Raw genomic sequence first — 27150 nt, 5'->3', positions numbered from 1 at the left:
TATTTATTAATTATTTTTATTCTTTTTTGTTATAATGAAATACAGAACCCGTAGATTTTTTTGCAAAATAAAAAATATAAATAATTAATAAATAAAAAAAGTTATTCAATGTCTAAATCCCTTCAAGGCTTATGGGCCACCCTGTAGAATCTAAACTGTGAGCCCTAATTTTCATATTCGGACTTTTAGTGGAAAAAAATAGTTAAAATAATATGATTATTGTTGCTTCTTGTTTGTTGTCAATTTTCTTTGATCACCGAGTTACTACTATGCGATACCTTTACCATAGGCAATAATTAACAATATAAATCAGTATTTTGTTCAGGGAATTTTTTTTTTTAATTAACCCGTCTGAATGAAATTTCGACTTTGGACTTGATTTGGGGAGCAGAGCGATTTTGTTGGTGGTAGCTTCACCTGTCAGTGAGTACAGCCACTGATGAAAGTTTGATGAGTTTAGCAGCGATACTTTTGGGTTACTCATTGAGATTTAGAGTTATCTTATACGTCACTCGGTTTTCCGAATTTTACCTCAAAATGTTCAGTGCAAACATGCCGAAGGTTATGTTCTCATAAACTCTCTGATAAATTTTTTTAGGTCTTTAAGATTCTGAAAGTAGTTATAAAATATGGTTGGATCCATAACATTCTTCATTTTAGTATTATTCTATATATATATATATATATATATAGAAAATCTAAATTTTCTATAGCCACGAGAAAGTAATTCATTCATAAATTTTCTATATTTTCTGCTTTTAGAAAATCTAAATTTAAAGTTCAAGGTTTAAAATCTAATTTAAAAAAAACGAACAAACTTCTATTTAGAACCAAAACTAAAATCTATAGTCTGCACCCTACTGTAAAATCACCCTATAAACCGATATCGTTGTGATAATAATAATAAATTTAGTTATAAAGAATACTTATAGATATTGACTAAAACAAGAAAGTATGCTAATATTTTATTATATTATAATAAAATATTAGCAGATATAGCTGATAGCCAATAAAATATTAGCTAATATTCTATTGTATAGTTTGTTATACAAGTTGAACATGCCCAAGTCCTATTAACACATATTTCTATCTATGATATTCTTCCCGCTATTGACTATCGAAAATCCGGCTTCGTTTTTGTGTCTTTGCAAAACAAATATTGAATGAAAAAAGGCGAATCAAAACGACTTCCATAACAGACAGAAGAAAAATTTGAAGGAATCCATCTGATTGTTAATGCAGCGTAAAAGTCGGAAATGATAATCTCGCACGCACAGGAAGTAGTGAAATGTACAGTGCAGAAAAAAAAGTGATCCACAAAAACAGTACAAAAAAAAAAAAAGAACTAATAATAATAATTTCGAACTTTTGCGTGTATTTGGCAGTTAAAATGGAATTTTAAAAGCATTTCCTTCCGTGTTTAGCGGGAAGGAAATGCTGAATAAATAAATAGCGCAATTAACGGACCAATTTTTTAAAGACATTTTTAAAGGCCTTAATAATGCAAGAGAAAAAAAAAATAGGAAACATTTTTAGAATTCTTTCACATTGCCTAAGAATTTATCCTGAAATAAAACTAGATATTTATGTGTAATTTAATGCATTTAAGCAGTAGCAGATTCATATCTCGTCTTGATCAAAATATCTTTTGTTTCGACAGCTAACTTTTTAGACATAATAATATCTGTTATTCGTAATATAAATTCGCTCTAATCTCTTTATGCTGCATATATTTCTGTCATTTCCACGAGCGCTGTTCAAATGAATGGATGTTTGGTTCGGGCAAGGCAACTGCTTATGACGTCAATTTCTATGAAAGGCGCCAAATACCGATAGTCGAGTTACTTCATAATTGGAGCATTTAAAATATACATTTTTTATTTATTTAATATAATAACGGCACACCGTTTTGACTTTAGGATAATTTTAAGTTATTATAAGCGTCAAAATAATAAATTTTATTAAATATCGTTCCTAAACAATGTATTATTAAATTACTTTAAATTACTAGTGAGAAAAAACGAACAAAAAATTAATTTAAATTAATTTAAAATAATTAAAAATGGCTGAATTAAAGACTTCGTTACTTTAATAATAATAATAAATTATTATTAAATTTTTATCCAAGCACTAAGATAATCAACTGTATTGGTCTTCACTAGAAATGATATTTCTAATTTAAGGCTCCGATTCAAAGCAAAATACAGCGCATATACCTGAAAACAGACGAAATTGCCCACACAGATTCTAATAAAGCGTTCGGCGCATGCTCTACGCTTGAATAACTTACATCAAACCCGAAGAGACAAGCACAACAGTGATAGGCCTATAAGTATCACCGATGTCGTAAATAATGTAATTATTATTAATTATTAAGGATTATGTTAAACAGACTTTACTACCTAAAATGATTCTTAAATTTAAATATGCTAAAAATATTATATTCTGCCTGGCTTCAAAGCACACTACAATATGGTATATTAAGTTGGGGAGGAATCTATCGCACTCTGAAACCTTTAGTCTCGACTCAGAATCAAGTAATTAAAATCTTAATTAGAAACAAATAAGGATGCTGCAATGTGTAATAAATACACCCTACTAAACATACTACCCCTTAGATATTTATACGTCTATAGGGTACTATTTTTCATAAAAAACGACAACGAATACGTAAATATCAAACAAGACACTTTCCTTAGTAGCCATAAGGGCCTAAAATATTTAGTTCCAAAAGCAAATAAAGAAGCAATACACAAACATTATACTTATTTAGCGCCAAAAGTATTCAACACACTACTTCTAACAGTAAGAAATGAAACTAACCCAAACAAATACAAAACTCTAATCAAAGAGTATTTATTTTCCCACAGAAATGAGGAAGCTCTGTTCAAAATAATTGTATAAATTATTGGTTTCTAGCATATTTGTATTCAAAAGATCCAGTCTTATGTGTAAAACGTAAAATTTAAATGCTATTTAACTGCTTTGTTTTATTTTGTTCCTAATTAATTGTTATGCAACTTTCTCTGTATGATGAAATTTTATTTTATCTGCGATTTTATTATGTAATTATATTATAATAATATGTATATTATATGAATGTATATGTGTACATAATGAAAATGCATTACATAAATTTTTGTAACTTTATGCATATCGTAACCTGGGTGAGCTGTTGCTCTTAGGTTACACATATGATTGTTCAACATATTGTACTATTATAGGAAGCTTATAAATAAAAATAATAATAAGTGATTTTTTTATATAAAACTACATAAATGTTGGCAAAAATTGTCCGATTTGGACCAAAAATTAAAAATAGAAATTACATATTAGTGAAAAATTTGCTGATGAAGAATACCTACATTAAGATTTCAAATAAATACCTTGAAGAAGCGAATTATATAGCTAAGATACAAACAAACAACCACCATCCTACCTTTGTCACACATCATCTGACACGAACAATGTCTTATTAATCCAAAGACGAAGCGAATTGCCTTCTTACCTTATGATAGCGAGCTGCAGGCATGGGTAACGATCCCTCTAACAGCAACACCAACAGAACTAGGCCAAATTTGCCGTTGATTCCTTTCTCCATGACGATCTGTGGTCGCACGACGATGCACTAAAGTGAAATTTCACAGAGATAGGCAACGTTCTCCCAAGCGAGTGAGATTGCCAATGCTCCACCTGCTTCCAGAAAGCCCGTTTTCCTATAAGCCCACTAAGCACATGTTTACCTGACGTGCACAGCAATATTATTTCCTCTCTTTCGCTTCCCTCTAGCCAGTGATATATCTGGGGAGATGATGCTATCCTCCCCCCCCCCCCCCCGCGGACGCCACACATCGTTCTTTGTTTTATTGTCCATAGTGTCAATGGGCAAACAGAAGCTGTTTCACGAGCTGCTGCCTTCCCCTCCCCCCTAACAATCGTGCGTATAACAGGAAGTAGCGGGTTTTCCCCGCACTTCCGGTCGATCCTAACACGACTTCCACCTTATTTCTGAGGCGAATATTGTGGTTATTTTGTCGTGTGGTCTATAAGAGCGGAACACGTTGAATATTACGGGAACCCCTCCCTCTGACCCAGGTCTATTAACCTGTCAGGATCGCCGCTGACTGCTAACTGCCCGTCGCCGGGTCACACGCTCGACCGTCATTTAGAGCGGATCGTCTGAATCACTTATGAAAGGGACATCTGAGGGGCGTTTAATAATCCATTACACTAAACATGTCACAGGTGCCACGAAAAAGTGTTGAGGATTTGTATGGTCGCGTTTAGGAATTCGGACGTTTTTGAAATTGCCGATAACTGGTTTCTAAGGAGTGACACTCTTCGCTGCGATGTAAACAACCACAACGCTCTATTTGTAGTGAATATGATTTTTTTTTTTTTTTTTTTATCTTGCAACCGTAATGCTGTTTTTCAAAGGTTTGTTTTGCAGAAACTACCAGCATAATAATAATAAAAAAAAAAAGTATGTGTCGTAATTCACAACTGATAAGTCTCTTTTTAAAAAGACACTTACTGGGGAAACGCGCGTGTGTGACCAGTTTTGTAGTGAATGTTGTTCCAGTTATAACTGACATATTGCTTTCAAAGAGTGGGGTGTTGCCAGAAAAACTCTTCCCCCCCATATCTATATCATTCTGAAAACGCATTCAAGTTTTTGTCATCTGTGAAAACTGAACTGGTGTCACATAAATTTACCACTATGATTTTATAAGGAATCGGGAAAGATTTCATTACGATATCTTTAATTCGAATTGATGACTATGTAGCCTTGTGGTATCGTTTCTGGTTCCATAATGCTAACTATCCAAAAGAAAAAAAGACCATCATAGGAAAGACCGTCGATTAGAGGAGCTGTTTCTAGACGTTTTGAGAAACTATTTCAGAACCAGTAATACCAATTACGATTTAGGAACACAATATGGCGGCATTTAGTTACCGATCGGATTCCAGCCTATCAAAAATTTATCATAAGTCACTAAATGAATTCCACATTCTTCATTTGGGGATTAAAAGACAGTAGAATTTTTTGTTTATTTATTTAGATTCAGACTATGAACATTCTAGAGCAAACTTGTATATATGCTACATAACTTAAATTTCCTCATTGAAATATGCGTGCACATGTTAAATAACAGTATTCATTGTGCGTATATTGCATGAATATTAAAAAGTGGAATTTAATTATATATTTCAATAAAAAAAATTCAATAAATGCTCTTAATTAGGTCCCGATAATGTAACACAGCAACAAGGGAGAAAGCCGTCACAAGATAGGAAGGCGTCATGATTATGGCCATATCTCAAGTCAAATCCTGATTTCTTCATCGTTTTATTCTTTGTGAGACTCCATTAATACTGTATATCAAATCCCAATTACAGATATGGCCGAATTTATGCATAAGCTAGACAGTGCTTAGGACCTCACATCATTACAAGGGCCTCATCAAACCTAAAATTTACTCAGTAGAAGGGCGCGCTTAAAGGTTATAGCTTAGAGGCTACAGACTTTAAATCCGGCTCTGATAAAAAGAATCCAGTATCATCACTGCTGCAGACGTCAATGGCAGTTTTCTTTATTGGAAGTGCATTTAGCAGAGGTGCAAGCATCTATGACCGCCCCTTTGCCGTCTGCACATCCAAATGAAAGCACATACAACAGAGAGAGCGCTCGGAATGCACGGGTCTGTTTGAATTTTGCATTAAAGTATCCGTGCCAAAGACCGACTAACTCGGGAAATGATTGATTTGAAAAACGTAATTAATAAGAATTATTATTAATCCAATCCAGAATAAACAATAATTTTTGGTTTGAAAATACTCAAATAGTATTTAAGAAAAAGCCTCGAAAGATTAAAAGAAAAAAGCATTTTTATAGACAAGCTGAAATCCGTCTGAAGATTCTAAATATTTTCTTTCTTTCTTTTTCATTTTTTCCCCCCGCATCTATATCCAATAGTGAAGGCAAAATATAGTGAAGGCATGGTAATAACATGCGCCAATGAATATCATTCACGAGTCAGAATATAAAGGAGAAAAAAACAACAACAAAAAAAAAAAAAACTGTACTTCAGTTCTAAAATCTAAATCACTAACAAAAAAAGATCTGTTAAAAACAGTTATTGTTATTTTATTTATTTGTAAATGAACTTGAAAAATTAAATACATATTGGAACGCCCCCTGAAAGCTCTTACTAGCTTTCGAATTTGCAACTTTATTGTAACAATTAAGAAGTAAACAGAGACACAAAATGCCACTGCAATCATTTCCTATTTCTATACTCGCTATCCTCAAAATTAGCTGTGACGGAAACCAACCCTCACTCTGCACACATATTATTTCGATTTTTATTACAGCATTCACCCAGCCAGCAGTTTATAAATTTAAAGTTTGTGTATATTTCACCCCCCCCCACACACACACCAAGGCCGTATTTATGGGTGTGCAAACTGTGCGGTGGCACAGGGCCCCTCAACGCGCAAATAATTGAAAAAAGAAAATCAATTAATTTTTCTTTAATTATTATATAAATTAATATTGTAATTATTATATAAAAAATATTATTATATAGAAAAGTATATGTATATAATTTTACAACCAACTATTGTTGTTATAGTAAGCGAAATAAGATCGTAGCGCTAGAGCGGTAATATTTGCAACTACTCTAAGATATATATATATATATATATATATATATATATATATATATATATATATATATATATATATATATATATATATATATATATATATATATATATATATATATATTCAATTATATTCAATATATATATATATATATATATATATATATATATTCAATTATATTCAATATATGAACAAGTAAGTATATACACGTACTGTCATGGCAATTTTTTTATGTGACATTACTTGCAAAACATCTTAAAAATATATTTTGTAAACTGGTTTTAAGTTATCCGACATCAGAATTTTTCTTCAATAGCAGTTTTCAATGTATATTAGATTTATTTATTTTGCCTCAACTTCACGTTGGGACATATTAAAGAAATTTGTTAAATAATTAACTCCAAAACAGGTGTGTGATACGAGATGGGAATGTAGAATAGAATCAGTTAGAGCTGTACGTTTTCAAATTCCAGAATTTTTAAATGCACTAAAAGAATTATTTAAAACTGCATTAGATAATACTTCAAAGTAGAAGTGGTTTCAATATAGGAACAAATAGATTCATTTGAGTTTATACTAAGCCTTGTAATTTGGTATGAGCTTTTGTCAAAAGTTAATTTAGTAAGTAAAGGATTGCAAAATGCAAAAATTCCCATAGACGTAGCAACTAAGCATATTAAAGAGTTAGTGTAGTACTTTGAAGAGCAGAGAATATCAGGATTTGATAGCTGTTTTGAGATTGCTAAAGAACTGTCAAATCTATTAGAAATGGAAATTAAATTTAAAGAAAGTCGAGTACTTCGAAGAAAAGTATTTTTTGATTATGAAACGCCTGATGAATCACACATAGGTGATAACAAAGATAATTTTAGGATAAATTTCTTTTTTGTAATTTTAGATACTGCTCTACAATCTGTCAAAAAAGATTTGAATTGTGTGAAATTCACGAAAAATCATTTGGATTTCTTTATGATATGAAATTAATAAGAAAAATGACAGAAAATGAATTAAAATTTTGCTGCAAACAGCTGTATCAAAAATTAAATACAGATATTGATGAATCTGAATTTTACGATGCATTAATTATTTTTAGAAATATTATTCCAGAAGATGCACCCGTTAATATTTTAAAATTCATAATTGCAAATAATTTGTCGGATATTTATCCAAATATTACTGCGACATTTAAAATATTATTGACCAGTCCAGTTACGGTGGCATCAGCAGAAAGGTCATTTTCCAAATTAAAATGAATAAAAACCTATTTGCGATCTTCTATGTCTCAAGAACGTTTGTCGTCCCCGGCAATAATATCTATAGCGCATGAAATTGCAAAAAATTTGAATTTTGATAGCGTTATAAATGATTTTATTGATAAGCGCATTAGGTTAAATAAAATTTAATATATTGAGATTTCTTTTAAATCTTATAAGCTGTTATACATATACTTCATTCTTTATGGTAAAAATGGATATTTTTATATTATTATTTATATTATTAAATACATCATTGTTCTGGCGTATTTATATGATAATGTGTACTTACATAATAAAATACTATATCATGTACATACAAACACATTTATTTTGTAACTAATTTTTTCCCTTTACTTAAATTGATGCTAAAGAGCATACTTGTTTATTTATGTGCATAAATATTTTTCATATTTGATTTAATTAATTAATTAACAAAATATTCTTCCATTTAAAATTTCCATAAATGTTACTAACTTTTCAGGGACCCCGCTTTTCCATTTCGCACAGGGTCCCGCAAAATGTAGAAACGGCCCTGACACACACACACACACACGAACAAAAACTAAATTATTGTTGTTATTCAGATCAAACTCACTTGTCTGTTTGTGCTTCTTCGAAAGGCCATTACTAAGGTTGCTTTTTATTCCTTCCCAATAGGTTTCCGAAACCCCACAAGTGTTTAGTTCTTGCCGTATAAAACAGAACATCATTCTCCTGGAATAGTTGCTAATCCAAGCCATTATATTCAAGGCTGTGCTAATGATATTACAGCACGTAGGTGACGTTTGCAGTTTAATATTTCACCAAACGATAGAAGTGCACGTTAGCTCTTAATGCGTCTGCCCGAGTTTTTTTTTTTTTTTTTAGACAATAGCCAGATTAACTCCTTGGGCAATTCGCATGATGACATTTGTCTCTGTTATTGTCAGAGAATAGGTCTAGCGGAGATGTTCAACATGCGTTTCTCTTAGACCTGCTTTTTGATCTGTGTGCGTGTGTAGGCTCTTCACAAAATTTATAACAGAACAATTCCAGGTAAGTATAGAGTGTAAAACTGATTTGACAATCGTTTTAGTTTGCAGAGATTTTAAAGTTCGGCAACTTTTGCTTAAAAGATGTTCTGTCACTAATGTGTTTACTTAAATATTTAAGTTAATATTATATACATTAATATGATTGATATTAATGTTGATAATATTATTAATGTTATTATTGATAAATAACGACAATAGCCATGCATTTATGATGATAAACTGCGGCTTGAATTGCAATGTAGTCAACTGATAGCTAACGTAAAATATTCGCTGACGCGTTATCAACTGATTTCAAATTAAAGCCGCGGTGTATTTATTATTATGGTGTATTATGGTGTATTTATTTATTATATATGTACAAGTAAGTTACTTGCTCACGTATACAGTATTTACTATTATTAAAAATATAAGTTTGTTAGTAAAATGTTTTTATTATATTTATATTAATGAATACTGATAGAGCACTGGCTGGATTTCGTTCATCACCGTTTTATTATGTCTTCTGCTTGTTTAAATCAACTGTTTCTAAATTAAGTTCGTTCGGCAAACATTTTGACATTTCGGATCGTTCTATGCTTTTTTTTTTATTTTTTATTTTTTTCTTCGGCTTAATAAATATGCTAAATACCTACCTTTAATTGACGCATTTCTAAAATTTAATTTTTCGTTTGAGGGGTATTGTATTAGAATATTAAATTCTAGCAAGAGAATATTCATTCTGAAAATAGAATATTGAATCCTGTTTGCGGTTACAATTAGTACTGGATAGCTCTTAGTACTGTTTATGATCTTTATTATTTTATTATTTACAAACATGTCATCAGGGAAATGCTGCGAAGGTGATTAATATTGTAGCAATCCTCTTACAGGGAGAGGAATTTTTCTCTATGTCTATGAACTTTCGTAATATATGTATACTTATTCACACTGTAATGTAATATAATGTATACGACTCGAGAATAGTTTTTCCCCACAGGCACCTCGTTCTTTTATTTTAATTAAAAAAAAAACCGAAAAAAACCCAAAATATCTGAAGGTATGATTTCTGATAATGTGCTCTGGCACCAGGACCACCAAATTTCCTTGGCTCAGAACGACTGGGATCTGCAACTAACAGGTACTTGTCATATCGAATCAAAATGCCCTTGATTTCCTTCTTGTATGCTTCATCAACATATTTTTGACAATAAGCTACCAAAGCTTTAGAAATTGCTTGTCTGATAGCATAAATTTGTGCTACGTGACCACCATCTCCAACTCTCATTCTGATATCAACTCCTGAAAATCTTTCCTTACCCAGCAAAAGAACAAGTTCAAAGAGTTTATACTTCAAAACCTGGAGTTCCAACATATCCAGTGGCCTCCCATTTACTTTTATCAAACAATTTCCTCTCTTACAAGATGATATAGCTGTGGTTTTCTTCCTTCCGAACAGATGAAGCAACTTCTTTAGGAATTGTAGTCATCTCTCTTCAACAACTCGCTAACAAAACGCACACGAGAAAAGCACATAGGTCGATTAACAACAACAATAATAATAATAATGGATATATTAAAAATAAACTGAAGGATTTATTCTAGCAGCTCAAGAACAGACTTTACAAACTAATGCAATGAAAGCAAAAATTTTGAACATCAATAATAACAGCAAATGTAGATTATGCGATCAGAAAGATGAGACTGTAGAATATCTAATCAGTGTTTGCAGCAAGATAGCTCAAACTGACTATAAATACCGCCATGATCAAGTGGCCAAAATAATTCATTGGCATGTATGCAAAAAATATGGCTTTCCTGCTTCTGATAACTGTTGGAAGCATAAACATTAACAACATTAACAACGAAGAACTGGGAAAAATTATTAAATATCGAGATCTGGCAATCGAAGTTGGCCGGCTGTGTCTTAAACACACCAAAGTCATTCCAATAGTTATCGGTGCACTTGGTGCAACTTCAAAGAAGCTATCCAACTATTTACAGCAATTAAACATCAACGAAGTGATCCCATATGACCTATAAAAAACAGCATTACTTGGAACAGTCGATATTTTACGACACTGCCTGACGGACTATTCTTAGATTCTTGGGTAGAATCTGAATTGCTCTGCATTACCAGTCAAACTTTTATATGCATGATATCTTGTTTTGACTGTTTCAGTTGAAATAATAATAATAATAATAATGGGGAAAATAGTAAGAGGAATAAATAAGGGAACAATAAATAAATAATAAGAATGTCACAGAAAAATAAACAAAACCTGAAAGATAATTTACATTTCTTCAAATTTGTGGAAATTTGAAGAAATTTCAAATTTCAAATTTCTATTTGAAATTGAAATACTGTTGACGTACATCTAGAAAATATATTTTAAAAAATTATTACTCAAATTTCAAACCTTTCCAAATTTTCAGGATTGTGTTGGATCCAAAACACACACACACACAAACAGTGTCACCAATGATGACTAATCAATCAGATGCGTCGACGGACGGCACTGCTGCCCTCTTCGATCTCACAACTCTTCCATCGCCAGAAGAAACGATTGAAATAGAAAGATTAATTGGAAAAGGAACATTATCTTTGGTTTATCAAGCTAAGGATAAAGAAACAGGTAAGCTCGAGTAAAACAATGCTAGGTAAAAAATTAATTACAAAAATTGCAAAAATTAATTTAAAAATTACAAAAATAATCAAAAATACAAAAAAAAAATCTTTATCTCACCCACAGTACGTACGTTAGTACTGTGGGTTTACAACCTTTCGTGGGTGGGAATTAAAAAAAATCCTTACGATGAACTTTCAAACCGAGTCTGTTATTCTGGAAAAGAATAGTGCATTAAGTTCGTCATCACGTTTTTCAAGGATTTAGGCCTAGAGTGGCCTGTTCCAGTCTTAGAAGTCATCGTTGAATCTCTTTAGAGAACGTCCTGATTTTCTTTTTCCTAATGGTTTGTAATTTAAAACTTGTTTTAGACTTAAAAATCCTTAACTTTTTCAAGTTTAAAAATATATTTAATCATGAATTAAAAATGAATTAATATGAAATTATCATTAAAACAAAAGTGGAATCAGAATATCCCAAATAAAAATAAAATAACTTTCTGCTGATTTATGCTTTGAAATTGACATTTTTAAAAGCTGAAATAGCCTTTAAAAATCTGTGAGGCGGCGTTCACATCAACTTTTATGCAGTGCTCCCATCTGGTGGCAGAAATAGTCAAAATATTAAACGATATTTTTAACAAGGTGCACTAAAATTATATTAGTAATTTAATACTACTAATATTAATAGTAATAATTTTAATATTCCCATTATTCCATTTTAAAATGATTTTTTTTTCTAGGAAGAATCGTGGCAGTAAAAGTCACAAACTTCGGTAAACATAGAAGAGAAATTGAAGCGGAATATCATGTTTTATCTACATACGGAGAGCACATTTACTTACCAGATGTTCATGGAATCTATTTTAAAAAAGGAGATAATCCAAATAATGACGAAGTTTGGTACTCCTTGGAGGTAATGCTTATTTATTTCTTTTTACTTCACGTAGTTCACAGCACTACAAGGTTTTGTATTAACTTACTTTTTTACTATGCTATAAAATTTTTATATGATGTTACTCTTTTCCGTTTTTTTTTTTTTTCTTAAATTAGCAAAACTACGTTGTCAGAGCGGTTGGAAAAATAGAGTAGAAAGGTTAGTATTTTCCTTTTATTGGTCTTGAATGGCTATTGTTTGGATATGTTGAACTTATTTGGTCAGTGTTCCGGAATAGGGGAGATAACTGGGGTAGGAGGTGTCCGATGCTTATAAAATTTTCTTTTGTCCCTCCTACAGCAGCCAAAGGAAAAGTAAGCTATCAAAGCTACCTACTATCCTTTCTGAAAATCTAAAATTCAAATGAGCTTGTAATTGAAATTAAGTACCTCAGTAGTTGGAAGATATACGGGACATGAGAAAAGACTCGAGTTCGATCCTGAAGAAATAAATCTTTATGTGGACTTTTCAAACGAAGGTGAGTTAACCGATTTCATACGGAGATGGTAGGGGTTTCCTTCCGAAAATTCGTTTTTTTTTTATCCCGCACACAGTCAAATCTGTCAGAGAACACACGCAATTAACCATATGGGAGCGTAGATAGAGGATGTAGTGTAAACGGTGGGTTGTGTGGTGTAGAGTGCCCTCTTGCGATGAATCATTGAATTCCATGGAGGTATCACGTAATAAGAATAATATTGGGCAAGACGCTCTGATGATATAGTTTAACTAATTTAAGGAACATATACTCGGAGCAAGCTGAACCACCAAGTGAGAGTTTGTAGCATGTTATTTTTCCTATAATTATTATATAAATTTGATGTATTAGGAAAGAAATATATGAAATGAAACGTATTAAAAATAAATAACTATTAAATCATCATTGATTGAATCTATGAATTTAACTCATTAAACGAAGTGAATTATAAACTTAGTAATCGTGCTTAATCAAGTTAATGAACATCTATAATTAGTTACATATTCAATAATCCATTATGGCATATTTACAACGATGCTTTTAGGTATTTCTGATATTTAACGCTGTAAGAACCAAGGAGGTGAGATTCACATTTATATGAAGACTAAATTTTCCCATGGCAATAATGGCGTTTTGATTTGAGTTGGATTAAATAAAAATAAAAATAAAAATAAAAAAAAAAAACGAATTTCCCACGTTATTTATTTATTTTTTAAAGAGAAGTTCATCCACGGAAGTACCCATGACCTGTTGTTTGGAGAACGGGTATGTTACCAACTTGGCCAACTAGGCTGGCAATCGTTATCTTTATTACTATTATTTATTTATTATATCGTGTAACAGTAATATATATGATGAAGAAATGTATACGAAGTTTTAGTTAAAAGTATTTTTAAACGAAATCAATGCAAAATTTGGATAATCCCTACTGGGATATCATTTTTGAAAACATTAATGACCAAGATGGAATCTGGCCAGTTAGACGCTTGCTATCCCGCTGGAAAAAAAAAAGTGAATGTCGTACTCAGTTTTCTAGATTACTACATGAAAGTAAAGTAATAATAATAATAATAAAGTAATTAATGACGCGATTATGAAAACCTTTTATAAAATAATTTAAAGGACTGAAATATATTTTGCACTTTTTCCCCCCTTCATATTTTTTCTTCCAGTTTTGTTCTGAGGGATCTGTAGCCGCCCTGGTAAACAAATTGAAATCTAAGGGAGAAACTCTTTCCGAAATCCATATTGCATACATTTTAAAGGAAACTATCAAGGTAAGACATTTTTGAAATTATTTAAAAATAATCAAAAGATCATTTTGAAGCTTTCCGAGTTTCAACCCTTTTGTGCAATTCTGAGCTCAAGCAGGATCTTGAGCTCAGAAACACGATCTTGTAATCGATTCCGAAATGTTTGATCTCTAATCAGGCTCTTGAAATACTTCACGATGCCGACATTGTCCACCGAGATGTGAGAGCTTTGAACGTCCTTCTTACGGACAAGGGAGAAGTGCGTCTTATTGATTTTGGTGAGTGCTTTTACATTATTATCACATTTCTGATGAGTTTAGTTTTCAATGGCAATTTAGTGTAAATTTTAATAAAGTACAGATATTTAATTTTTTTTTAAAAAAGCTACTTTAACGTAGTAACGATGCTAATGTGATGTGTAATTAAAAAAAAAATCGGATTGTACGTTTTTTTTGTGTGATGTAACGACATTTCTGGTCTACTTTGAAGCGATCTTTGAATGCAGACGCAATACATTTTGAAGTCTTTCATTTTTGATGCAGCGAAAAATCATAATATCGTAATTTATAACTTAAAAATTAACAGCAAATTTCTACCTACACCCGAAGTAATGGAGAACTTTGTACTTGATGCAATTCTGTCATCTGGCGGTCATTTCTAAAGTTCTATCGAGACAACCTCCACATCGGATTTGCCTCAGCATTGCACTACTTAAAAGACGCGAACTCTGATTAAGAACGGGTATGTTTGTCTTTATTCGTGCATTTCATTAAAACTTCATTAATTTCACAACTATTCGCTGTTGCTTCTCAAAAGAGTTTTTTTTTTTTTTCCTGTCTTAAGAAGCATTAACCAAAGGCATTATTGAAAAAAAAAAAAAAAAAAAAAAAACGCTCTTCGATGCAAAGTTTGTGTCTTTTAGGTAGGACTGTGCTAAAGGTTGTATTTTAATAAACTTTGTAGCTTTGAAATTATTCTTTTTGATGTTTTGAAAGGTGTTCCTATCGTTATATCACCAGAACTGTAAGTACGGTAATATAGTACGAAAATGGATAATAAAAGTCCAAAATTATCTGAAAATCACGTGCTTTTTTTTCCCCTTAACCATTGTTGTTAGTTTAATATTAGCTGTATGAAAAAACATCAATTCAGAAAAAAAAAATTTAATACGCCTTTGTATACATGAAAGAGATCCCCACTTTGTACGCATTATGTAATTTTATTTATTTTAACACCAAAATTATTTTCTTTATCAGAATTAGCAGCTCTCCCTCATGACACCACATCAAGGAAGAAACGTGTTGGATCTCCTTACTGGTTGGCCCCTGAGGTAATTTGAATATTTCCCATTGCATGTTTTACTTGTCGCGTCCATGATTTGCCAATTTTCGGTGAAATGTTGAACTTTAGACATCTCGATCTGTCCTATCGAAATAAAATTGCACTGGTTTTCTTTCCCCCCCTTCTTTTGGGGATAAAATAAACTTTTTTTTTACTAAATCGAATATAATCATTACGAAAATAATAATCAAATTTTTATAATACGTATTTTTTGTTATCCCTTAATTTTTTGTATTCAAAATATATAAGATTATATATATCACGTTATGTCAATTATACACCAGTTATATCTCCTGAAGAAATTACTGAATTTTTTTATTCCCTGAGGCTGTCAAAGGTTTTTGTTCCCTGAAAGTAACGAAGGCTTTTTTGGTTTCTAAAGATACTGAATGTTTTTTGTTCTATCTGATTGAAGAATGCGTATCGATTGATACTACAGCTTTCCGATGACCTACTGTCCAATTAACAGCGAATGTGCACTACGCAGATCGAAGCTCAACAGTGTTTAAATGGAAACGGCTGACCGTTGAGTAAACTTTGACCTACTCTACACAAAAATTGTTGCTTTCATGTTGCCACAATCTCTAATAACTCTTCAGTTCAAATGCAAATGTTTCTATTACTGTTGTAATATAATCAAACGTAATTTATTGTTGTTCTTGTTGTTCTACCAGGTGATCACATGTGGTAAAAATGAGAATGAATACGACACCAGAGCTGATGTATGGTCACTAGGAATTATGGGTATCGAACTGGCAGAGGGCGCACCTCCTCACTGTGAACTTGATCCCTTGAGAGCAATGATCAACATAGCCAGGTTAGAACAAATTTTGAGAATTATTTTTGGTGATTTTTAATATTTCTTTTAGATTTCTCTATGCATTTGTAGCAATAACGATCAGTGAAAATAGGGATAAATATTGAATGAAGAGAAGAGGATGCTGATTGTTGGACAGAATGCCATTCGTATATCTTGCCACATATAAGAGAACTTTTCCGGTTAAAAGCTATCGTAATTTTGCTGCTTGCAAGTCAGAGTAATGTAAGCCATTGTCTAACAATATTCTACAATGAATGTAGTCTTGGTGTATTTTAAGATTTGCGTCTTTTTTTTTTTTTTTTTGTCTGTAAGAAGCAAATCATACTGACGGACTCATTTGTTTGAATTGAAAGTAAATGATTGCCTTTTTGTGCAACTAACAGTTTTCGTTTACTGAAAAAGTGTGCCTCTAATTCTATTAAATGTACTTGATGTTTCATAAATTTATTAACTGGATGGTAACAGAATAAAAATGAAGTTTAAGATTCTTTTCATAAATTTTTTTTTCTTTAAATCACAATGGTGGATGAACACCTCTAAAATGCTAAAAGCAAATGGAAATGTCGAATGCATAGAATTCTCTAAAATCCCTAGATCTACGGAAGTAGTTAGTCTATGGCTGTATAGCCTATAGAATATTTTAGTACAGTGGTTGGAATAAGGATTACATAATCTGAGAACCCCGCTTCTACAGAATCATCATGGCCTTTCAGAAAAAACATTACAAGATTCGGCGTATTATGTTCAGTAACCTGCTACAGCCAATTAACTTGGGTTCTTTTGAACCCCATTTTAATAACGATAAAGCAGTTAATTATATCGACGTAGTCTGCTGTGTGTATTAATATGCTTTTGTATTATCTGGAGGGTTTACCCAGAGTTCTCTTTTGTGGAAGCAAAAAATATGAATTTCAATTTAACACTAGAAAAATGGATGTCTGTGAAATAAAAAAAAATCAATAAATAGCACTCTAATACTATTTAATATTATTATTATATTATAACAGGAGCTCACAACATTATGTCCTCTGAAGTACACTCATGTAACAAAATCCCATCTCTTCAAACATCCCTAAAATGGCTACTACAATACTACTGTGATTAAAAAGTAATTCTGATTGTTTCTTTCTGCGTCCGCCAACACAAGATGTCACAAAATCCCGACCCCCATGTGAGCAGTATTCGATAAGGTGTTGTGAGACTTTTCAGGAAGTTTCAGCTCATTGTCACTTCGCAACGATTACTCAACTCCCTCAGCTCTTTTTCTCTTTTAAAGATAAGCTTGTCCCTTTGTCTGTGAAGTGTTTATCAGGTCCAATGCTCTTACAAGCTACCTTTTTTTTTTTTTTTCGGTCAAATCGACCATTCAGTTGAGAAGCAGATCTCCATGCTGAGCCAATATGAGTCCGGATTAGTGCAGATTGGAGTCGACACTGACCATGGGATCCTTTGGGATGTTGCCAAACTGCTTGATCGAAGTATCTTCAAAGTTTGGAGAATTATAATTGCAAACTGCGTAAAATAATTTTCTCCCTTAGGGTCTAAATAGATTTAACGTAGCTCACACAAAGGGCTTCGTTTAAAAAGATAACCTTGGTTACAGCACTTAGTAAAATAAATTTTCTGGTTTCTTATTGTTCTTTTAGTTTAATGCACTGGCATTTTCTAATATTCAAGACGAAAAAATGTGATCATTTTAATTTTTTAGGAGAACATTCTCTAATTCGACAAAGCTAGAAGAAGCTGTTTTCCGCTATGAATGGCTTTATGGTTTTATTTTCGTTTCTGGATAGATTTTTATATGCATAATATAGAATACGCTTTGAAATGTAACAAACTTTCTTCATTAGAGATATATGGGGATCTTTTAAGTATAATATTGACTCTTGTTAACTTACAGGAATCCACCTTCAGGGTTATCACTGAATCAAGATTGGTCAGATCTGTATCGAGACTTTGTTAACGAGTGAGTATTTTGAAACGACGTGCACTCTACTTAACAAATACCTCATTTAAAAACCACGATGAAAGACATAAAATATAAGAAAAACTATGTAATAAGTTATATAGTTATTATTTTATTTTAGTCATTTTATTGAATAATAAATTTGTTTTCCTTTTATATTCACATAAAGGAAAGCATCCTTACGATGTTTTCCTTTATATCTTTAATAATAATCTAAATCTGTAGAAATGTGCAGTTCCGACGACCAGTCATCATTTAATATATTTCCCGAAAATAATAAATAATTTCTTGTTTAATATACTCTAAATGATGCTCTCTCTCTCTCTCTCTCTCTCTCTCTCTCTTTCTCTCTGTGAATGTCCGTCTGTTTATTTGTTTGTCTGTTTCGTCTACCAGAAATTTTAAAAGTAGAACATCATTTCTATATCGTGATTGTCATTGCTATTTGCAAATATACATTTTCAGGTGTCTCACAGTGACCCCCGATCACCGGCCGTATCTGGTCGAACTATTGGAACACCCATTCCTATCACAGTTGCCAAAAAACGATTCACATGTAAGTAATAATAACAGCGAAGTCGCAGGTGATTCTATTATTATTATTATTATTATCATCATTATTAAATTCAGAAGCATGAATCGCAATTTTTTTTTCCAGATTGCAACAGAATTACGCGTGTTGATGGATAAATGTGCCGACTGTGAAGATATAGCTCCCAATTCATCCGACTGTCGTGTAATCGAAAACCATTTTCGTATTATAGGAAGCGAGGGTCTAACACCCATGTTGTTCGATGACATAGTAGCTCTCGACACGGTCGACGAGGTAGGTCTGCTTACAATCACTGTTACTTAATCTAATATTTATAGGTTGTGGATCGGTTTTGCCAAGATTCTAGCAAATAAAAAAGTTGGAAATAAATATGTATAAAGAGAAAAAAACGAAAAATATTTATATCTGTAAATGGTACATCTAAATGAGTCCATTCTCTGTATTTCGGCTATTAACCGCAATCAGATATAGTAGAGTGAATTTAATGGGTTTATTTTTTCTCCTAAATGGGTAAAAATTGCTTACCCTTTGTTTGTAATTAAAATGTGACGTAGTTTGTTGATAAAATGTTTCTGAAAAATACTAACAAATGACCTGCGCGTGTCCTGCTTAATCTTTGTTGTAATCTCACGCACACACTAAACGCAAACATGCAACTCTTTTGCGTCGATGAACTTTTCCTAACAAAAGCTGATGTTTCACTCGGTTAAATCCCTTTTTTTATAATAACTGTCCCGTTTAACTTTTGACAAGTAATCTCCTCACCTTCTCCCTTTTAGACATCGAGGCACAAGCCAAATACCAACCCTCGCATGCTCCAAACATTATTAGTCATCTTTGAGCTGAAAACAGGAAAGTACACAAAGGTCAGCTTGCGGATGTGTCGAATATTTTAAAGTAAACAGTAACAGGTGAATGTTGGTCTTATAATTCATTATTGTCAGATTTATAACGAAATGATAAGAGATTTCCGTTGATAAATATGCAGATTTGCTTTGAAAGGCATACAGAAATTCCAGAGATTTTTTTTTTTCTTCTCAAACCGAACATTCTTCAAATAGCGATATTTTACAAATTTAAAGTGATATAATCTGAAATAATAACATGAACTGTTCAATTAAATTTTTAAAATATTTAAATATTTTTTAAAATTCTAAAATAAATTATACACCTTTTAGTATTTTATATCGCGATAATAGAGTTTAAACTCCCCCATGCAATGACACCATAAGCAGGTCGCCCTCCTTATTCGAAATACCTCACCTTCAGCAGCGCAGGAAGGCACGCGGCCTTCATCTATAACCAAAATATACGCAGAGGCGGCACGATCTCAGATTGCTACATCTCATGAGTAAACAAGCTCCAACTTAACATTAATTCTAACTGCTTCACTTGCCACCATGTTGCAAGAATTCAGCAAAGCAAGCCCTCATCATCTTCCAGAAAGAGATTTTATCTAGAAATCCAATCTATATTGACAGCTCTCTATAATGTTTAAAAAATTCAAACCAAACTCACTCATGATAATTGTATGGAATGCTAATGGCCTGAAAATAAAATTCGGGAACTGCAAGAGTTCGCAAACAGACAATCTTGATCAGTGAATCACACCTCAGACCATCTAACAACCCAAAATTAAGAAGGTATATACTATATAGGCCAGACAGGCTTAACTCTAGTGGTGGCGGAACAGCCGTTTTTATTAAAAACTATTTAAGCCACAATGTCTTAACCAACCCTCAAACTTTAAACCTTGAAGTAACAGGTGTGGAGGTGCACACAAACAACGTAGGTTAACTTCAAATCTATGCAGCGTACAATCCTCCCAGCATTCCATTATTGACATCGGATTTATACTCCATCCACGGATTCCATAATCATAGCAGGAAATCCCAACTCCAAACATACAGCTTGGTTCAGTTCGTCAATCAACTCCAAAGGACGTACTTTATTTAACTACATGTCACTCAACTCTTCAACAGTAGCTGGAGCTACCGAGCAGACACCCACTACAGCCCATCAGGAAGTTCGGATGTGCTAGACATAGTTATCCTCAGGAACATCAGATGTCAACATCATCTGGAGACATTAAAAGAGCTTACCTCAGATCATAATCCCATCCAGCTGAAGCTAGGAACCCAGGATCAACTCTCTCCTCAACATTCTTTTAAAGCATGGGATAAGCTCTCTAAGGTTCTACCAGAGCACATTGGCCCACCGCCTGTCATTCGCAAAATAGAAGATATAGACTTAGCTGTAAGCAACCTAACAAGACAAATTAACACAGCAACAGCATCAGTCACGCAAACCACTGTCTTTCACCTCGTCCAATTGGATTCCAGAAGAGATTATGGACCTGATCAGATCTAAAAACAAAGCCAGAAAGCGATACCGCATCACGAGAGCCCCTCAGGACAAAATAATCTTAAACAACTTGGACAAACAGGATCGGGGAGCTCTTCCGAAACATAGGAATTCAGAATGGGAATCTAAACTTCGGAAATCAACCCAGAAGATAATACCATATGGAAATTTCCTAAAACTCTACGTACCAAAAGACAACCCCTCCCCCCCCCTATGAAGACTAAATGTGAAATTGCACAGACTCAGATGAAGAAAAGGTAGAAGCCCTAATTGACAACCTGGAAAATCAATGCAGCCCATCTTACGAAAACGTAAATATCAATTTCATTTATAAAGTTCATCGTCAGGTCAGAAAAGCCTTAAGACAGATCTCTTAAGGTGATGAGATAATTCAGATCTCATCACCCCCACTACTCCAATAGAAATAATCAATTGAATCAATTGAATAAACAATTGAAGAATAAAAAGGCTCCTGGTCCCCACGGAATCACCAATAGAATAATAAAATTACTCCCAAGGAAGGCCATAGTTTATCTAGTTAATATAACCAATTCCATATTAAGACTCCAGTACTTTCTCTCAGCTTGGAAAATTGCTGACATCATCCCTCTGAAAAAGCCTGGTAATAACCCACAACTCTCCCATAGCTACAGACCCATCCGTGTTCTTTCCCGCCTCGGTAAAGTAACAGAAAAAGTCATCCTAACAAGGCTACAATTAGCAGTGGACAAACATAAAATAATCCCAAATGAACAATTTGGTTTTCGCAAGGCTCAGCACAGTGCAACAAATTCACCGATTAACAGAACACATCACCCATGGTTTCAACTAGCACCTCCATACTGCTGCTGTGTTTTTGGACGTTGTCAAGGCCTTTGATAAGGTCTTGGCAACGTCCTGGCATCAAGGCCTTATCTTCAAACTTATTGAAAACAAAATTCCAATTAAACTAGTAAAACTTATGCAAGTAAAAGTAACGGAATTGTTTCATCAAGGCGCAAAATTCTAGCTGGTGTATCTCAAGGCTCTCTTCTGGCCCCACTACTGTTCTCAATTTACGTATCAGACATCCCTCTAAATTCAAGAACAACCATTAATCCCATTAGATTACATCCCATTACATCCCATTACATTAGACTCCAAGGAAGTATCAACGCACTGGAAAAATGGTTCACCAACTGGAGGATTCAGGTAAACTCCCTCAAAAGCAGAGCCATGTTATTCTCTAGAAAAAATATCTGCATTGAAGAAGACATCCTGCTCTCTTGTCAAGAGATCACATGGCAATCAGAGACCAAATATCTTAGTGTATTACTGGATAAAAAACTCCTTTTTAACAAGCACATCCAACTCATTGGCTCCAAGATTTCCAGGGTAATAGCTCAACTCTACACAATGATCAACCGCAAGAGTAAACTGAACCTACAAAACCAAATTACTACTTTACCGGATGATTATACAATCAGTTATTACCTACGACTCACCAGCATGGAGTCACACTTCACTATCAAAATCTCAAAATTACAAAGAATCCGAAATAAGTGCTTAAGGATGATTCTAGATTCCCTATGGTTGATCAGAAATTCACAGATTCATCGATAAACCGGCATTCCATACATTCTCCCTTCTTCGCGAACGCGCAGAAAAATTCTTCGTGAAGTCAAGTTCACATTCAAACCCGCTGATCGTACAAGCTGTCAATTACAACGAAACGGAGTACTACAAATACAAAAGAGCGAAGGCTGTTCTACTCCCAGCTGATCACAACTAATACAACTGCCCCCAGAGGGCGAGCGTAAAGCTCACAAAACTCCTTTTCCCAAATAGCTCCTTTATAGACAAAGGGGAATATGAAAAGCATTTTTGCTTCCCCCATCTTGACAGTAGCGTTATGCGTTATTAGTGAATGTTCATAAATTTTTTATGATTTTTATTTGCAATAGGAATCTGATGAAACATGTATTTTATTACATTTTAGAAATCCATCATGGATCTCATCGAACGTCGATACGAGAAAAATCTGACATATACCTTTCTAGGTGAAATTCTATTGGCCATTCACTCCCCTCTCCTTCATAACGCAGATACTAATAAGGTTTGTAATTCGCTGATTTGCTTTTTTTAATTGCGAAATAAGAACTATTTTAAAGAAATCAAGTACGTGAATATTCTGTAACGTTTTTTTTATATTTTCACTTATAGTTCTGCTGGTAACTTTTACGAATATTCTCTTAGATTCATCACATATACAAAGGAACAAGTAGATCACAGAATCCAGCTCATGCTTATGCGGTAGCCGATAATGCTTATCACGATATGATGCATCACAAGCGCCATCAGGTGAGAATTAAAATGAATATGAAATAATACAAAAATCTGAATTTTTGACGTTAACAGAAGATAAGTATTATTGAAAATAATTAATAATTCTGCCATTTTAACCTCCACCGTTCAAAGTAAGTTAACTGATTACTGATAACTGATATATATATATATATATATATATATATATTAGTTATATAAAATAATAAATATAAATATATAATAAAATAATATTAAAATATTAAAAATATTATAGTAGTATAGGGAGTAGGCCTCGCGTACTCCCTATACGGGAACAAAAAAAAGGCATTAGCTGATTAAAAAATATTATATTAAAAATATAATTTTAAATATATAAATTAAATATAAAAATATTTTAAATATATTTTTTTTTCAGGTTGTTGTAATGATGGGTGAAAAAGATTCAGGAAAATCTCTTGTCACTACTTCTGTATTACGCCATCTGCTGTATTTGGGTGGGGTACGTATGCAATAGTATTAATATTTGTTGTGTGTGTGTGTGTGTGTGTGTGTGTGTGTGTGTGTGTGTGTGTTATATTTATATGCATATATTTTTTATTTATTTCATTATTATTTATTTATTTATTTCAGAGCACAAACATTGGAGTGACTGAGAAAGTTCTTCAGTCGCTTCCCGTTCTTGATGCGTTTGGCAATATCAGGACCGCCGACAATCCCAACTCCAGCTGCCATTGCCGTTGTATCGAGCTGTCTTTTAACAACACCGGTAAAGTGACAGGAGGTGAGTCAATACTGTTTAAGCATAGATAACGATTCAAAACAGCTCATAGCATAATATTCGTCTTTAAAAGGCAGCGGAGATAGCGATTACTTTTGAATGTTGTGCACAAATCAAACTTTGTTGTCTCTTATTAATTGTATTCCATCCGTTTAACTTCCAATTTTAGCCTGAAATGTGGATTGAAAACCAAACATCTATTCTGATAGTTTGATCATTTGATTTTAAAATTAAGGAATTATTACGTTTAGTACAATTAATTATGTATTATAATTAATTAATAATATAATTTCATTTTTTTTTTCGCATTTAGCTGTAATTTCTACCTTCCTTCTGGAAACAAAGTACGCCACTCATAGAAGGTAAGCCAATTAAACCTTAACCGATCGAAATACGAGGGTGGTCTGAAAATTTCTCGGCCTAACAATGAAAAAAAACGAATTATAATTTCAAAATTATTTTCATTTTTCAACATAATCTCTTTAAGACTAATACATTTATTCTAGCGATGCTCCAGCGCCATTATCCCGTCCCTGTAGCGGTTCTCAGTAAGATCTGCAAAATACTCTTCTACAGCTGCAATCATCTCTTGATTCGAAGAAAAACTCTGACCAGCGAGGAAGAGTTTTAGTTTTGGGAAGAGATAGAAGACAGAGGGAGCCAAATCTGGGGAATAGGGTGGATGTTCCAACAATTCATAGTGCAGATCCCTTAATTTTTCCAATACCAAAACACTTTTGTGGGCAGGCGCATTTCCCTGATGAAAGATGATTTTTTTCTTCTGAAACCGGGTCTTTTCTCACGAAGTTTTTCGTCTAGTCTGGTTAGAAGATCAGAATAATATTTCCCGGTTATTATTTTATCCTTTTCAAGATAATTAATAAACAAAATGCCTTTATCATCCCAAAACACCGATGCCATGACCTTTCCTGCTGATGGAACCGACTTTGTCTTCTTTGACGCTGAACAACCGGCTTCTGTCCACTGTGATGACTGCTGTTTGGATTCTGGTGTGTGATGCTGAATCCAAGTCTTATCCAAAGTAATAAATCGACGCACAAAATCAGTTTTATTCTTGTTAAAACGCTCCAAACACTGTTCAGAGATTTTTCATGCGAGTACGTTTTTGATCAGCTGTGAGCAATCGCGGCACCCATCTTGCGCAAAGCTTTTTCACTTGCAATTCTTCATGCAAAATATATCCTACACGTTCTTTCTTTTGAAATGCCAATAGTCTCAGCAATTTCACGCACTTTGACTCGTCGGTCATCCAATACCGTATCGCGCACTTGATCAATGATTTCTGATGTTACATTTTTTGAACGTCCTTCACGTGGATCATCTTCAAGGCTGGTATACGCCACGTTTAAACTCGACAGCCCATTTCTTAATTGTCGAAAACGAAGGAGAGGAGTGCCAATAAACGTTTATGAATTTCTTTTGGCGTTAAACCTTCTTTTACAAAGAATTTTATAACCGTACGACACTCAATTTTATCCATTTCAAGGGATACAGACAACACTTTTTGCTTCAGACAGCTGCATAAAACAAACTACTTGATAAAATGACTTGCAATTTCACATGGATGCTTATGACAGATGCATCAACTTAGAAAAAAAAAACATCTTGCCGATAGTGTTGCCATCTATGGTCGAGGGCGAGAACTTTTCAGACCACTCTCGTACGATGGAATACAAATTTTTGTTTTTTCTGTAGTGGCGTGTTGGATTTCTCTTGCTTTTATAATGCATTTTTATATGAAATATTATTATGATTACTATTAACAGTTTTTTTATTGATTTATAATTCCCATTAGAGACGAGAATGTCTTTCAAGTGTTCTATTACTTCTACGATGGAATGAAAAGTGAAAATAGATTACAGGAATTTGGACTGAACCCTGATCAAACCCAGCCACATCGGTTACTGAAACTTGCTCGACCTGAAGATAGCAAACACAATTCGGAAGCTTTCTTGTCTTTGAAGCAACATCTTTCGATTCTTGGTTTTACTCATGAGGTATTAATTATTTCTACTAGTGGGAGCTTGTTGAAATCGATGGGTTCCTGCAATTTTTAATAACAAATTTTTTGAAATATCAACTTGGGTAGATAATTTTTTCATTTACTAAAGCTCTAGAGATAGGGTCATCCTCAATGATGTCACTTTTTTTTTCGGAGGATCATTTATACAACCTATAGGACAAACTTTTGTCCAAATCACAAATTTAAAAGTACGTAAACGCATTACAAATTTTTAAAATTTCCAGCTAAATTTATTTTTATTATATTAATCTATTATCATAGATTAATGTAATAAAATTACATTAATCTATGATATTCTGTGTGTGTGTGTACAGCAGTGGCTAAATTCTGAACATTGCTAGATTGTCGCAACATTTTGTTAAACTTTTATTCATTTATTTATTCTGGCGGAGTTAAAGCCATCAGGCCTTCTCTTCCACACCACCAGAAACGTTAAATACAAATACAAAATTACAAATTAATATAATACTTCTAACATATTAAAAGATAATTCAGTTTAAGATAACATTAGGTTATATGAGCGGTGAAAAAAACAGTAGGCCTATTCATCTTATTACGTAAATGCAGAAGAGAAAACAGGAAAATAAAATGCTAGCCACTGGTCTTGTGTCCAGCAAGTCGGCAAATCTTTCCTTTCGTTCAACGTATTAATATTATCGCATTGCAACTGACGGGAATTCTGTGTTTCTGTGAATTCGTTACAGACCTCTTTCTCTTCGGAAACTACACACAAACTGTCGTTACAAACTCGTT

General features: G+C 33.1%; 1 protein-coding gene across 1 annotated transcript in view; it reads left to right on the top strand.

Moving 5' to 3' along the window:
• Window positions 1-11418: 11418 nt before the first annotated feature.
• The window catches only part of LOC150108207 (neither inactivation nor afterpotential protein C-like), a 38372-nt gene continuing 22640 nt past the window's right edge, over window positions 11419-27150 (top strand). The window contains exons 1-14 of the mRNA XM_090390427.1: window positions 11419-11569; window positions 12303-12475; window positions 14147-14251; window positions 14406-14505; window positions 15484-15557; window positions 16243-16385; window positions 18820-18910; window positions 19013-19180; window positions 23250-23366; window positions 23507-23611; window positions 23991-24074; window positions 24206-24356; window positions 24667-24715; window positions 26170-26371. Coding sequence (XP_090246553.1) covers window positions 11419-11569; window positions 12303-12475; window positions 14147-14251; window positions 14406-14505; window positions 15484-15557; window positions 16243-16385; window positions 18820-18910; window positions 19013-19180; window positions 23250-23366; window positions 23507-23611; window positions 23991-24074; window positions 24206-24356; window positions 24667-24715; window positions 26170-26371 — 1713 coding nt within the window. The remainder of the gene's footprint in view (window positions 11570-12302; window positions 12476-14146; window positions 14252-14405; window positions 14506-15483; window positions 15558-16242; window positions 16386-18819; window positions 18911-19012; window positions 19181-23249; window positions 23367-23506; window positions 23612-23990; window positions 24075-24205; window positions 24357-24666; window positions 24716-26169; window positions 26372-27150) is intronic.

The sequence above is a fragment of the Typopeltis vanoorti genome, chromosome 3, assembly GCF_054136105.1.
Source record: "Typopeltis vanoorti isolate ZY-2024b chromosome 3, IOZ_Tvanoo_1.0, whole genome shotgun sequence".
Classification (NCBI taxonomy): domain Eukaryota; kingdom Metazoa; phylum Arthropoda; class Arachnida; order Uropygi; family Thelyphonidae; genus Typopeltis; species Typopeltis vanoorti.
The sequence above is the reverse complement of the archived record's forward strand: the minus strand, read 5'-3'. Positions and strand labels throughout refer to the sequence as shown.